This window comes from Mizuhopecten yessoensis, unplaced genomic scaffold, assembly GCF_002113885.1.
Source record: "Mizuhopecten yessoensis strain PY_sf001 unplaced genomic scaffold, ASM211388v2 scaffold2751, whole genome shotgun sequence".
In the NCBI taxonomy this organism is placed as follows: Eukaryota; Metazoa; Mollusca; class Bivalvia; order Pectinida; family Pectinidae; genus Mizuhopecten; species Mizuhopecten yessoensis.
Window position 1 is genome coordinate 99,945 of NW_018404701.1, and position 14,605 is coordinate 114,549.

At 38.1% G+C, this 14,605-nt stretch overlaps 1 protein-coding gene across 1 annotated transcript in view; it reads right to left on the reverse strand.

Moving 5' to 3' along the window:
- LOC110446521 (tctex1 domain-containing protein 2-like) overlaps window positions 1–14,605 on the reverse strand; it is a 40,997-nt gene that overhangs the window by 11,007 nt on the left and 15,385 nt on the right. Inside the window, exon 3 of the mRNA XM_021491714.1 lies at window positions 1,640–1,709. Within this exon, the coding sequence (XP_021347389.1) occupies window positions 1,640–1,709 (70 nt within the window). The remainder of the gene's footprint in view (window positions 1–1,639; window positions 1,710–14,605) is intronic.

The window sequence follows — 14,605 nt, forward strand, 5'->3', positions numbered from 1 at the left end:
ACTATTTTTGTTGACCTTTGTCCATGGAAGGTCCCTGCAAAATTTCATTGAAATTGGTTCAGGGGTTTTGGAGAAGAAGTCAAAAATGTAAATTGTTTACGGACGCACGACGGACAACGACGGACAAAAGGCGATCGCAATAGGTCACTTGAGACTTTGTCTCAGGTGACCTAAAAATGTAGGAGGAGATTGCCAGACAAAAAATCAAATACTGAAATGAACATAGGGCAATAACTTTTGAAAAATCGTTGAATCAAAATTCTTTTAAGGGAGACACAACAGCATACACAATGTATCATGATTATTTAGCCTACTAAGTTTCAAAGAAATCATTCAAAAAATGTAGGAGGAGATCTCCGGACAAAAAAAATCAAATACTGAAATGAACAAAGGGCAATAACTTTTGCAAAAATTGTTGAATCAAAATTATTTTAAGGGAGACACAACTTCATATCATGATTACAATGTATACCAAGTTTCAAAGAGATCGGTCAGCTGGCCGGCCGGACAACCCCATACCATAATACTTCTGTCAAATTTGACGGGCGTATAAAAAGGGAGAAAATCTAACTCAGAAAATAATTACCCCCCCCCCCCCCCCCCCGCTAAATCATCTATACAGAAAGGAGTATATACTTCCAGTTAAAGAAAATGAACAAAAAGGAAAAAAATATCTCTGAAGTGGAATTCTCCTTCGTGATTTTAACTGATGTAGAATATACTCAATGAAAAGACGATATGTTTAGCAGCGACACAAAAATCATGGAACACATTTTACCCTAATGTTGAGGGCTTAAAACTTGATAACACCCAAAAGTCGATCGGAAACCATTATAAAATATCCATCCTAATTTGAGTTTGACGTTTCATCCAAGAACGGGCCCTAGCTCTTTTAACTTTTACAGTGTAGACGAAACGAACACAAGCTGTTTCAGACTCGAAAACATTCACGTGTAAAAGTTCTTACTGCCGTTTGATTGTAACCACAGAGTGGGTTGGTAGAGCTATCTTAGGACTGTGCAACAGAAATATAAGAACTGTATGTATATAGTTCGTTTAATTTCGTGGGGCTAATATATATTTCACTGTTGTCCTGATCAGGACTAATTTGAAGGGATTCAATTTAACGTACCATTGCCAGGTAGAAATATTCTGCTCATGAGGGTAATTTTGGTTTTTTCAGTTAATGGGATTTATTTTACAAGTGTTTTATGAAAATAACACAAAATACGATTTTGAACAGGTATTTCATCTCCATTGCTCGCCAGAAAAAGGATTAACCCTTTCACTCCTGTAGACCATAATGGACTCATCCATATCAATGCATGGTAGAGTCTACTAAAGTTACATAGGGGTGAAAGGGTTAACAGCTCTTTTCATTCATATCTACTTATTCATGCTATTAAGATTGGCCAAGTATTTAATTTCGCGCTATATATGGTGACCGTTAATACAGCGAAATGAAATTCCCCTGCGAAAATTACCAACTATACAAATTTTTTTTGTATCTGATCATCTTATTCTACCCATGCAATGATGTGATCAGACAATAATTTATTCCGATGATTCTAGTTGGTTGAACATGTACTTACCTGGACGATACGAAGGAAGTGAAATTTAGACATTATACTGTACTTACTTGACACCCTCCCCTCGCTGTTCTCCTATCACCACTTGGACAATGAATTTATACCGGTCATATCCCAAATCTGTCAAATAGAATGGAAAATAATGTAGAGAAAGAATACAAACAGGTCAATCAAATCAATCATAAAACACAATGGTATATGATTGGAGATGAACAAATTAAATGTCCCACACCAGTATTGCATACTGGGAAATTTTCGCTGCAGTTAAACTTTTAACCTTTTTTGCCCTCTGTTATAACAACAAATTTATCAAGACAGCGTATCTGCCCGGACAGTGGGCTTGGTCACAGTGTAGGGTGGGCTTGCTGACAGTGTAGGGTAGGCTTGCTGACAGTGTAGGGTGGGCTTGCTGACAGTGTAGGGTACCCGCTGGGCTTGCTGACAGTGTAGGGTGGGCCTGCTGACAGTATATAGGGTATGGACTTTGCAGCTAACAATGTATAAATCAAATTTTCTATTTGAAGCTATGTTAATTTTGTTCATGTTGATGTATATTAGAAATATAAGGAATCACTTTGCGACTTTTCTTCATGTACATGTCTCTGTATATATTTCACTGTGTTTCCCTGTTTTGCCTTCAAACAACTTTGTAGTTACACGTGTGCAAGTAAAATTTTGATTTTTGTTGTTGTTGTTTTTAATGTACAGCCATACTATATACTTTGTCATTTCATATGAAGAGCGAAAATAACAGTGGGCCAATATGAATATACATATTTTACCTGTGAAGGGCGAAAGTTTCCGAGTATACCATAAAAGTGTACAGGATTAACCAATTTAATTAATATCAATGATACAATTCATAAAGTTCTATCACATCTCAGAGGAAATGAGACTGACTCCTCACAAAATTTGTGATGTACTCTAAACATTGCTGTCTCTCATAACAACCATTTATTATTCAAGTGAGTACGTATGTATATGTACCACAAGTACCCTGGACATAGTGTGTTACAGTTATCTCCCTTAACAATTCTTTAATCAATGTGCACATATTTTGGTGTTCCTTTTAAATGTGTCATTAGGTAGCTATATAGTGATATCCAAGTTCAAAGAATCATGCATGAAGATATTTATCAAGGTCATTAAGAGTGAGTCTTTCAGAAAGAAGATTTAGGTAAAAGAAAAACTTACGCATATAACTGCAAAAATCTTTTTGCCTTAGTGTGTCCCATCCTATTTTAACTTTGCCTTCTTGCCTCTGTGTGTTGTATCCTATTTTAGCTTGGCCCTATTGCCTTAGTGTGTCTTATCATATTTATTTTGCTTGGCCTACATGTTTATGCGTGCATGAGTGTGTTGCGTAGGATATGTGCATGCATGCATATTTATTTATAATTATTCTCTTCTGTATAACCACATTAACTTTGCACTGTTATGTAATTATTGTGTTGTTTTGCTGTGTATTTTAAGTTGTACTGCTTAAACAATAAACAAACTGAATGGAGTGTTTTAATTAGCCTTACATCCCCGCCACCCCTTCCAATAATCTACATCCTAACCCATCTATTCAGTTTGTTTAACCTTTTTGCCCTAATGTGTCCTAACCTAATGATATCTAATACTAAACTTGGCCCTCTAGGTCCTAGTGTGTCCTAACCTAATGATACTTAACACTAAACTTGGCCTTCTAGGTCCTAGTGTGTCATAACTCGTCTACTTAGCTTGGCCTTCTAGGTCTTAGTGTGTCCTAACTCGTCTACTTAGCTTGGCCTTCTAGGTCTTAGTGTGTCCTAGCTCGTCTTCTTAGCTTGGCCTTCTAGGTCCTAGAATGTCCTAACTCGTCTACTCTGAGCTTGGCCTTCTAGGTTCTAGTGTGTCCTAACTTGTCTTTTCAGCTTGGCCTTCTAAGTTCTAGTGTGTCCTAACTCATCTATTTAGCTTGGCCTTCTAGGTCCTAGTGTGTCCTAACTCATCTACTCAGCTTGGCCTTCTAGGTCCTAGAATGTCCTAACTCGTCTACTCTGAGCTTGGCTTTCTAGGTTCTAGTGTGTCCTAACTCGTCTACTTAGCTTGGTCTTCTAGGTCCTAGTGTGTCATAACTCGTCTACTTATCTTGGTCTTCTAGGTCCTAGTGTGTCCTAACTCGTCTTCTTAGCTTGGCCTTCTAGGTCCTAGTGTGTCATAACTCGTCTACTTATCTTGGTCTTCTAGGTCCTAGTGTGTCATAACTCGTCTACTTATCTTGGTCTTCTAGGTCCTAGTGTGTCATAACTCGTCTACTTAGCTTGGCCTTCTAGGTTCTAGTGTGTCTTAACTGGTCTAGCCTGAGCTTGGCCTTCTAGGTTCTAATGTGTCCTAACTCGTCTTCTTAGCTTGGCTTTCTAGGTTCTAGTGTGTCCTAACTTGTCTTTTCAGCTTGGCCTTCTAGGTCCTGGTGTGTCCTAACTCGTCTACTTAGCTTGGTCTTCTAGGTCTTAGTGTGTTCTAACTCGTCTACTTAGCTTGGTCTTCTAGGTCCTAGTGTGTCCTAACTCGTTTACTTAGCTTGGTCTTCTAGGGCCTAGTGTGTTCTAACTCGTCTACTTAGCTTGGTCTTCTAGGTCCTAGTGTGTCATAACTCGTCTACTTAGCTTGGTCTTCTAGGTCCTAGTGTGTCATAACTCGTCTACTTAGCTTGGCCTTCTAGGTCCTAGTAGCTTGGCCTTCTAGGTTCTAGTGTGTCCTAACTTGTCTACTCTGAGCTTGGCCTTCTAGGTTCTAGTGTGTCCTAACTCGTCTTCTTAGCTTGGCTTTCTAGGTTCTAGTGTGTCCTAACTCGTCTACTTAGCTTGGCTTTCTAGGTTCGAGTGTGTCCTAACTCGTCTACTTAGCTTGGCCTACTAGGTTCTAGTGTGTCCTAACTCGTCTTCTTAGCTTGGCCTTCTAGGTCCTAGTGTGTCCTTACTCGTCTACTTAGCTTGGCTTTCTAGGTTCGAGTGTGTCCTAACTCGTCTACTTAGCTTGGCCTACTAGGTTCTAGTGGGTCCTAACTCGTCTACTTAGCTTGGCCTTCTAGTTCCTTAGTGTGTCCTATCTTGACTACTTAGCTTGGCCTTCTAGGTCCTTAGTGTGTCCTAACTCATCTTTTTAGCTTGGCCTTCTAGGTTCTAGTTGGTCCTAACTGGTCTACTCAGCTTGGCCTTCATGCCCTAAAAATGAGTTATTCCTGCTGACCTTGAAACAGATCCAATTTCTTGTACATAGAACGCTGCTAATCTGCCAAGAATTGTTTTGAAGCAGAATTTCATTACCCTTTCAGTATAACGTTTTTTTGACAAAAGTAAATAGACAAGCACACATGTATCTCCTCACATCAGAGGGCCCACTGGAAAAATCCTGATAGCATCGTGGGATCCACTCATCAACACAATATGAACTGGTTAGATTAAAGATAAGGACATTTTTTTGCTAAAAGACAACAGGGCTGTCAGCAATTTAAAGGTAAGTAGGATGTGCAGCAATTAAGACATTTAGGGTTACTGACAAGTCTGACAAGGAAAAGTCTGCTTCTGAGGATAACATATGCAGGTTTATGAGAGCTTAGGTTATATGCTAGTAAGGGAGCAATGAAATTGCTAGACCCAAATTAAGTATCATAAATAATAATGGTGACCTTGACCGTTATCTTGACCGAAAACCGTTGAAACACAAAACTGTTCAAGGTATTCTCATGCATGACCAAGATATGAACTTTGATCAAAATTCCATGCATGAGTGAGGTTAGGGGATCGAGTGATGGCAAAATGTGAACATACGTACAAACGAACAAACTTACAAATGGACTTTTGGGACATTAGAACAGTAAAGGTTTACTGCACCTATAGTCACTTTAAAAAGAAAAAAAGAGGTTCATATAGGTTCCATAAAAGTAAAAACAAGAGGTTTAGTTGGCCTGTATAGCCTACGAAAAAGTGAGACCACAACAAAATGGTCATTGGGCCAAAATTGAAAAACTGAAACAGTGAGGTTAATTACGTGGGCTTATAGACCAAGTTAATGTTAGAACAAGATGTTTATCAGTTCTGTAGTTTTCTCCTGTTCTAGAAATTGAAAACATATCTTGTAAGTTCCATAAGTTAAGTAAGTGTCAAATTGTTAAACAGTTCCCATGGTCATATCAAAGTGTTTTTAAAATGACCCCAAGTTTCTACATTAAAATACCACACAATCTGTTAAAAAATATGTCTGTTTGAGATATTTGGTTTCCTTTTAGGATTTCACCGTTGATTCAGCCAATCAGAGATCGTGTTTCAAATATCACCAGATGATATAACAACCTCTTGCCTGGATTACTTGGATCACAACTCAACTGACGAAATCGAACTAATGGACTAAATTATTTTATTTACATTACAATGCAGACTTTCTTTGTAATGCATAAACTTGGGAATACAAAATCGCATGAATTTTGCAGTTGATGTATAATAAATCTGTGTATGGCATTAATCACTAAACTTTGATTATTTATCCAGATTCCAGAACAACCAGCTTCCCTAAAGTAGATCCCGTTCTGTACTTCAGACTTGTTTGATCGGCGGAATGTTGCTAGTGTAAATGCTGGCCTCCGCTCGGAAATGACATTAATGGATTGCAGGGAAATCTCCGATGTAACTTTAACACCCTGTCTTTTAAATATTCGTATCAACACGATCTAGTAAACATTTTACCACGCCACGATGTGCTACAGCATACCAGAACAGGCACTTTAAAGAATCTCAGAATATGCAAGTATTTGTATACTGTGAAATCAGATATTTTTGGTAGGGGCCCAAATTTCGTGGTTTTCCGACAAAACACCATTTCGTGGGTACATGAGTTCATGGATTACAAGTACCCACTCAAACAGAGAATTGCTTTATATCAAAGTTGTAATTACTTCGTGGACCTATGAATTTGTGGATGCATAAAGATTACACATATGTAATCATCGAAATTAAAAAAAACACGAAAATTAGTAAATTCACAGTACTTCGCTTTGTTGTGTACATTTATAGAGAGATTTTTGTTGTTGTGTACAATATTTGTGTAGTTCTACTGTGTTAAGGTTCCTGTATTTGTACAATATATTAAGATATTCAGGTTTTCGTTAAGTAGTAGTATTTTTTGGCAGAGCTGTTTATATCATTTACGGATTCCTCTCACACCATTTCACTCAAACAGTGCAAGTTGAATGCATGCCTGTTTTTCGATTCAGGTAAACTTATAAGAACACTCACGATCAGATATCAGCAATGGCCTTGCCATGTGCCTGACTGCATGTACTCCCTATGATCTATTTTTAGTGAAAGTGACCTGGACCTTACAAAACTTTTAAACCCCTATTGCACATCTACAAAGATATATCTCAATGTTTTCATAGTGTATCAACATTTCAAATTTCAGAAAGATTAGTCTTTTGGATTCCGAGATATCTTGTGTAACGAAAGTGTGGAAAGGCTGACAGATGGACAGAAAGCCCCAGTGACTACTATAGGGCACCAACATCTTCCATGCAGGGCCCTATTATTTTGGTTTTTGAATTGTTTGTGTTTTATGTCCTATTAACAGCTATGGTCAATTAAGGACGTGCCAGGTTTTGGTGGTGGAGGAAAGCCGGAGTTCCCGGAGAAAAACCACAGATCTACGGGCAGTACCTCGCAACTGTCCCAGGTAGGTCTCGAACCCTCGACCCAGTGGTGGAGGGCTAGCTAGTGGTAGCAAAACGTCAAGACACCTTTACCACTTGGCCACCGCCACCCCTCATAAATCATTCACCCCTGAACTTTCATAATGAACTTTTCCAACCTTTGAATTGGAAGAGTTCAAATGTGTCTTTAAGGGTGAATGAGTTAATCTGGTTTTAGATACAGACAGAAGATAGGTAAGCGTCCTTGATACTGAAGTGAGCATGCATAAGTAGCAGCTGTTAACCTGCCCCCACTATATCAGAACCTTCCAGGCACAGACACACTTGGTCAGTCTCTCCGATCCCAAATGCATCCAACTGTCCCACGGTAATGATGAAGATGGTCGTCTTCCCAAAGAAAGGATGAACTGACAACAACACCGGAAGTTTACTATCTTTTACATAACACATTGTACATATCTCTCTTGTATTACATAAGAGTTGGCCCCCTGAAGATTCAGGGATTTTCGTTCACATGTCTACTACTTGGGGGACATTGAACAGACCAAAATAGATCTTCTGCCCCCATTGCAACACACTTGGCTTAAATCTTTCCTTTCTTTCTTCACTGTCCTGCCTTTCTGTGTCGTGCTGCCTGAGAACCATGGCGAACACTTAAGGATCATCTGTCAGTCATCACACGTTGTCGATGGCGGCGGCAGTCACATTTAAGTTTTCCAGACTTTTTTTGCCACCATATACCATATCAATTTGCAACTTTGTATGTGGCTTAATCATAATAGATTACCGATTACGAAAAGATATTGATGAGGATTCTGTTGGAGAAGTACACAAATGTGTATGTTTGTAATCAAAGCACTGGGACGCTAGCGTACAATATAACGAAGTAAACATTTAACAGAATCTGTTACATATGAATCATTGAATGAGAAAAAAAATGCAAACGATGCATTTTACAAGTAAACATCTTTGAAGAGGTAATAAAACAAAATGGAGTACATTGATTTAATCTACAGCATACACGTTTATCTTCAAACCTCTTAACTCATACGATTGTCGATCACGATTCTTCAGATTCTTCAGACAAATAAGAATTAACGCATGGATTTTCATGGTATTCAGGGAAACGCAACTTACTCTATGACACGAAAAAAAAATGACAGCATATCAAAGGGGCATAACCAAGAACTTAGGATTTTCTGAAGTCCATCCTATGATAATGATTATAGTTTTGATGGGATGCCATGGACTTTGGGTAACACTATAAGCCCCCTGAAAACCCCCCACAGAGATATAAATATTGAAAACAAGAGGCCCAAAGGGCCTGTATCACTCACCTGTTTCTTTTGTTACATGAAACTGACATAATTTTTAAAGGTAACTTCAGACCAAATTTGGTCACTAGAACACAAGACATTTTAACATCTCTTAAACAGTTCTTAAGATATTGTTGTTTAACCCATGTTGACCTTTGACTCTGGCTAGCACTTAAAGTTAACCTTTGACCTCATTACTATAATAAAGAAAACCATTCACACAGCTGATCTACATAACATACACATAGTATCATTACTAAGTATCATGACTCTAAACCAAATGTTTCTTAAGATATTGTTGTTTGAAGTTAGGTCAAGGTAATTTAAATGAGGACACTTTATAGCACTCCATTCCAGGTACCTCCTGGCCAAATATCATGACCCCGGGCCTTATGGAATTTGAGTAGAAGACTGTTAAAGCTTTTAACCCATGTTGACCTTTGACCCCCAACTAGCACTCAAAGTTGACCTTTGACCTCATTACTGTAATTTAGAAAAAGATTCGCACTGCTGGTCTTCATAAGATAAATAAGTATCATGACTTTAGTCCAAATGGTTCTTAGGTTATTGTTGTTTGAATTTTTTAACATATTTGACCCCTGTGAACTTGAAAGTGGGTCAAGGTCATTTTAATGAGGAATCTTTATAGCACTCTATCCCAGGTACCAACTGGCCAAATATCTTGACCCTAAGTCCTCCAGTTCGTCAGAAGAAGTCGTTCAAAAGAAAAAGTTGACGGATGGACGCCGCAGTACGGCATATTTTTAGCTCACAGGGATGGCCCTTATCGGGCTAGGTGAGCTTAAAATGAAATTGTGTTCGTTTTGTTTAAAATTTTAACATCTTTAAATAAAAAAAATCCACAGATCTTTTGGATTAAAAATGTTAAGAAAAATATCTATTTTCAAAGCAAAATGGTGCAATTTTACCAATACTTATTTGTAATTCAAGAAGTATCCTGAAAGTTATTAGAGCACAACATGAAATTCAGATTTATTACTGAACGGGGTTATGCAGTTAATTATGAGGTGAAAACTGATCACTCAACTTGACAGATTCTTGATAAACATATCCTGGCCAAAATGTTGAAAATGTTCAGGAAAACATAGGAATCTTGGCGCCCACCATTGTACCATATTCATTCGTTCTTTGTCAGTTCGATCCTTTCTTTTCTTTCCTCTAATCTGTTTGATAGAGTCATGTTAACAGTAAATGCACCTTGAGGTAACTTTTGATCTAAACTTAATACTGATGTGTATGAAAGCCAACCTTCAAAGTGAGTTTGTCATTTCACATATTTACTAGTACAGTACTTAATGTCAAAGAAATAGAACCGATCATTGCAATATGAGAAAGATCTGTTTAGTTCTTCCTTTAGCCATTTTGTTTTTATGATCAGTCTCAAAATATAACATGCACAACAAGGGGAACCTACATATCAAATTTGAGAAAGATCCCTCAAGTTATTCCTGAGAAATAGCACTAACAAACCTTCAATGTCAAAAATCAAAGATGGCCACCTGTCAGCAATTTTGTTTATCTGATCAGTCTCAAAAGTAAACATGAACAATAAAGGACCGTGGGGAACCTACATATAAACATTTGAGCAAGAAATCTTCAGTACTCCTAGGAGATTTGGTTATCCGATCAGTCTCATAAGAAAACATGCACAACTACAGATCAAGGGGAACCTACATGTCAAATTTGATCTTTCCAGTCCTTTTTGAGAAATAGCGATAACAAACCTTGACTGTCAAAATCCAAGATGGTCACTTGGTGGCCATTTTGTTTATCTTATCAGTCTCAAAAGTAAACATGCACAACGAGGGAACAAGGTGAATCTACATGTCAAATTTGAGAAAGATCTCTCCAGTACTTATTGCGAAATTTCCATAAAAAAACTTCATTGTCAAAATTTCAAGATGGCTGCCAGTGTTGGCCATTTTGTTTATCTGATCAGTCTCGAAAGTAAACATGCACAACTGGGGACCAAGGGGAACCTAAATACTTTTTTTCTTTAGAAAAATCCCTTTGATACTTCCTGAGATTTAATAGTGATAACAAGAATTGTTTAAGGACGGATGACGGACCACGGATGCAGGGTGGTTTGAATATATAATCGGATGATTATTGGGCTAAAAATTTGTCAAGATTCAAGCCATTAAAGAGGTTTTGACACCAATTGAAGCCAAATGTAATGTTATATGCAAGCTATAAATCCTGACATGGATATCCTCAACACTTTAACAGTTACGTTCACTTTTGCTTTCTTCTCCCCTTGAATGAATTTTGGTATAAAATTGACCAACATTTTTTTTCAGATAATAAGTTGCTTATGACACTGAGATGGTTTTACCTTGAAAATGAAACCTTTGGCGAAAAAAAATTGATCAAAATCCATTAAGAAATGATCATAAAGTTGCTAGACCGAAGACGATTAATCAGGATAATGTAATTGAACACACATGTCAGGCAGCTCCTTAGGAAATAGCGCGGAGCATAAAATTTATAATAACCAAAGCAAAGTCTTTAGTTTGATTTTCCACTTACAATTTATTTTTTCAACTCCCACTTCACGTAAAAATGAATGAAAACGACAGTTGAAGTGTGCGAATAAACTATATGCCTACATATATATAAATTCCCTACAAATAAAATGATACCATCCTCATCCAAACCAATTTCTACATCAAACAGAAACCATCCACTTGCTCACAAGAGGCCCCACAAGAAAGCTGTCAGAAAGTTTTCTATCTACAAGTGTACGTGATTCTGGAGATACAGATACCGCAGTGTACCACGCTCGTCATACATCTCGCAAAACTTTCTTACCGTTGATAAAAAACGACAAACTCCATTAAGATCTAGATAAAAACTTTCGAGTTGCAGGTACCATCTTAAAGTAGCTATCATATTTAATGAAAAGCTTTACAGTAAAAGATGACAGAAATTTAAATCAGAAATGGAAATGATAACTCGAACACACTGCTAAGTGTAAAAGAATTGATAACGTCTAATGCTGCGGAATCTTTCTGAAGTATCTCTTATTTACCTGCAATCAATGACCACATTCCTCGTTTTACGTCGCGATAAAAACACTTCCTGTTGCATTCTGACACCTAATAGACATTAGAGTCGTTTGATAAACACGCAAGGAGAGTGCAGACTCTTTATATACATAAAACACAAGACAACAAGATAGACGGAGACTTGTATGTGTGTTCGTACCGCGGTTAAACCACGCCAGGAAAACTTAAGACACGAATCACAAAAAATCTTGCTACTGCACATGACTTTGACTGTTTGATGTTGTAGGGATGCGATGATAGTGGGCCCCCAGTCTGTAGACGTGATGGTGCATGGCTACAGAAGTGTAGGAGAATGCTATATCACTCCCACAGATAGCTAGGAAGGTACCATCACACCCACATATGGGCCCAGATATAGTCCGAAGATATGAAGATAGTTGGCTTTAGGATGGTGAGGGGATTTATAATTACACCTACATATGGGCCCAGTGTGAAGACATATATAGAGACCGGGGCCAGAGTATAGGAGGGTTCATGGCTACAATATAATATAACCATGCTCACAAATGGCCGAATTTTTTGTAAATTGTAGGCATGAAGATAAATCAAGCTAACTATAGCTTGAGGATAGTACCAGGGGCACTCAAACTCAAATATCCCTCGTCTCAATCCTGTACAGCTTCCTTTTATAATGTATACATGGCAAAAACACTGCAAAAACAATCTGACCACAGGATCCCATGAGGGGAGACAACTACAGTACTGCGTATGTACAGAATAATCAGGGGCTGACTGTCATACAAGGATTGGGTTTATACTCATAATTATTTTGTTTACAAAAGCTCTAAATTCATATCTCTCTGCAAGTCAACTTATAAATGATATACCATGGCCAATATCTCATTCACCCCTGAAGACTCATTTGAACTCTTCCAATTCAAAGGTTAGAATAGTTCATTATGAAATTTCAGGGGTGAATGAGTTAATGATGAATTTTCAGTAGCTATTTTTCTTTACATTTTGGGATAAGTGTTGCAGTAACTATAAAATTTGCATTCAGAGAAAATATCAAATAAGTCCGAAGGAAATTGAAAGTAGCTTCTAGTAAAATCACCTCATTTCTAGCTGGCTCAGCGTTTTATAATTTCTGTACTTGCTGAAATATATGGCTCAATCAGATTTTCCTTATCTATTTCCCAGTATATTATATCAATTTAGAATTGATAGTAGTAATATTGTCTTTATCGCCAATCATCTTTAACAGAACAAATTTATTTACCATTTGATAGTATTATTGACGCGTTCTTTGACATTTAAAATGTTAAAAAGACATTATCCTGCTTCCTCCCCCACCCCCCAGCCCCCTCCCCCCTTTGTAAACAAACTTGCAATAGCAATCAACATCAGTATCATGTGCAATATCACATATCAAATCAGGTTTTATTATCTGTATGTAAGTATATGAAATCACATCTGTATAGAATTAAGTGAAACCCTTCCGAACCTGGCAATCAGGAAGGAGCAGTATGTGATACCAGAAATCCAGTCTTTATCTCTGCTGGAGCAAAACAGGAAACGCTACACTGTCCTGTGTGTTTTGGTAAAGTTTGTGTTCAGGGCCAATGTAATCAGTTTCTGCAGCTAGACATATCACTTATGTTTACAAACCAACTTGAAACGTGACCTTCAAATACAAATGGTCGTGTAAATTTAAACATCTGTGAAGATAAAACCTTTCTGATATTATAGAACAGTGATTTTTTTTTCTTGTAGAGTTTAACATCTGCAAAGATATATCTTGCTGATATAATGAAATAGTGTTTTTTTCCCCTTCCTGTTCTGTGTTGTCACGTACATGTGTTTTTGTCTATTTAATTGGAAGAGAATTGGTTATAATCCCATCAATTAAAAACAAAGCAATACAAAATCTCTAACCATCTTTGGTACAAAAAAGATAAGCCCCTGTTCAGAATAATGTGACTGGGGCGTGTGTCATGCTTCCCTGTCCAGACTTCGACATTTCAGTGAAATATCACTTGAAAGTGGCCCCGTCATCTGTAGACACCTTCTTAGTGTATACGAAGCAGAACTGGACTGGGTTGATCGGCGGCAACAAGATAGCTCAATTGGTAGAGCGTACATCTAGAGTTCAGAGGGTCACGGGTTCAAACCCCGTCTGGCTGTTGCATTTCTCTTTTTCCTGTTACAAAATTGGCTAGCTTGCTAACCCTTGTTTCAAGCACTGGGTGATTGCTTAGCAAGGGGATATCCAAGACTGAATTGTATAGTGTTGTATTAGGGAGCAAAGACTTAGAAAAAGTAGGGAGGAATGTAGCAGAACTGGACTGGGTTGATCGTCAGCGACCAGGTAGCTCAATTGGTAGAGTGACATCTAGAGTTTGGAGAGTCTGGGTTCGAACCTCAGTCTGGCCGTTGCATTTCTCTTTCTCCTGTTACATATATATACAAGAGGCCCAGAGGGCCTGTATTGCTCACCTGGATATCTAAGCAATCATGGCAAAATATTCTCCAAATGAGATCCAAGGGAATATGCCAGACCCCAAGGCCAATCCTTGTAGCATATCTGTATTTGATTTTTTATGCCCAGCAATTATATGTATGGTTATGGGGTGGAGATCTCAACTGTTTCCAAGCTGTGACTCAGAAACTAGGTCCCTAGGGTTGTGGCCAGACCCCAGGATCAATTATAATATCATGACTGCATTGGTCTCTTTTTGCCCAGCATTTGTATATATAGTTTTGGGGTGGGGATCTTAACCGTTTCAAAGTTATGACCCAGGGGTTAAGTCTGCAAGGGTGGGGCAGACCCTGGGGTCAATTCTAATATCATGACTGCATTCGTCTCTTTATGCCCAACAATTGTATATATAGTTTTGGGGTGGGGATCTTAACCGTTTCAAAGTTATGACCCAGGGGTTAAGTCTGCAAGGGTGGGGCAGACCCTGGGGTCAATTCTAATATCATGACTGCATTCGTCTCTTT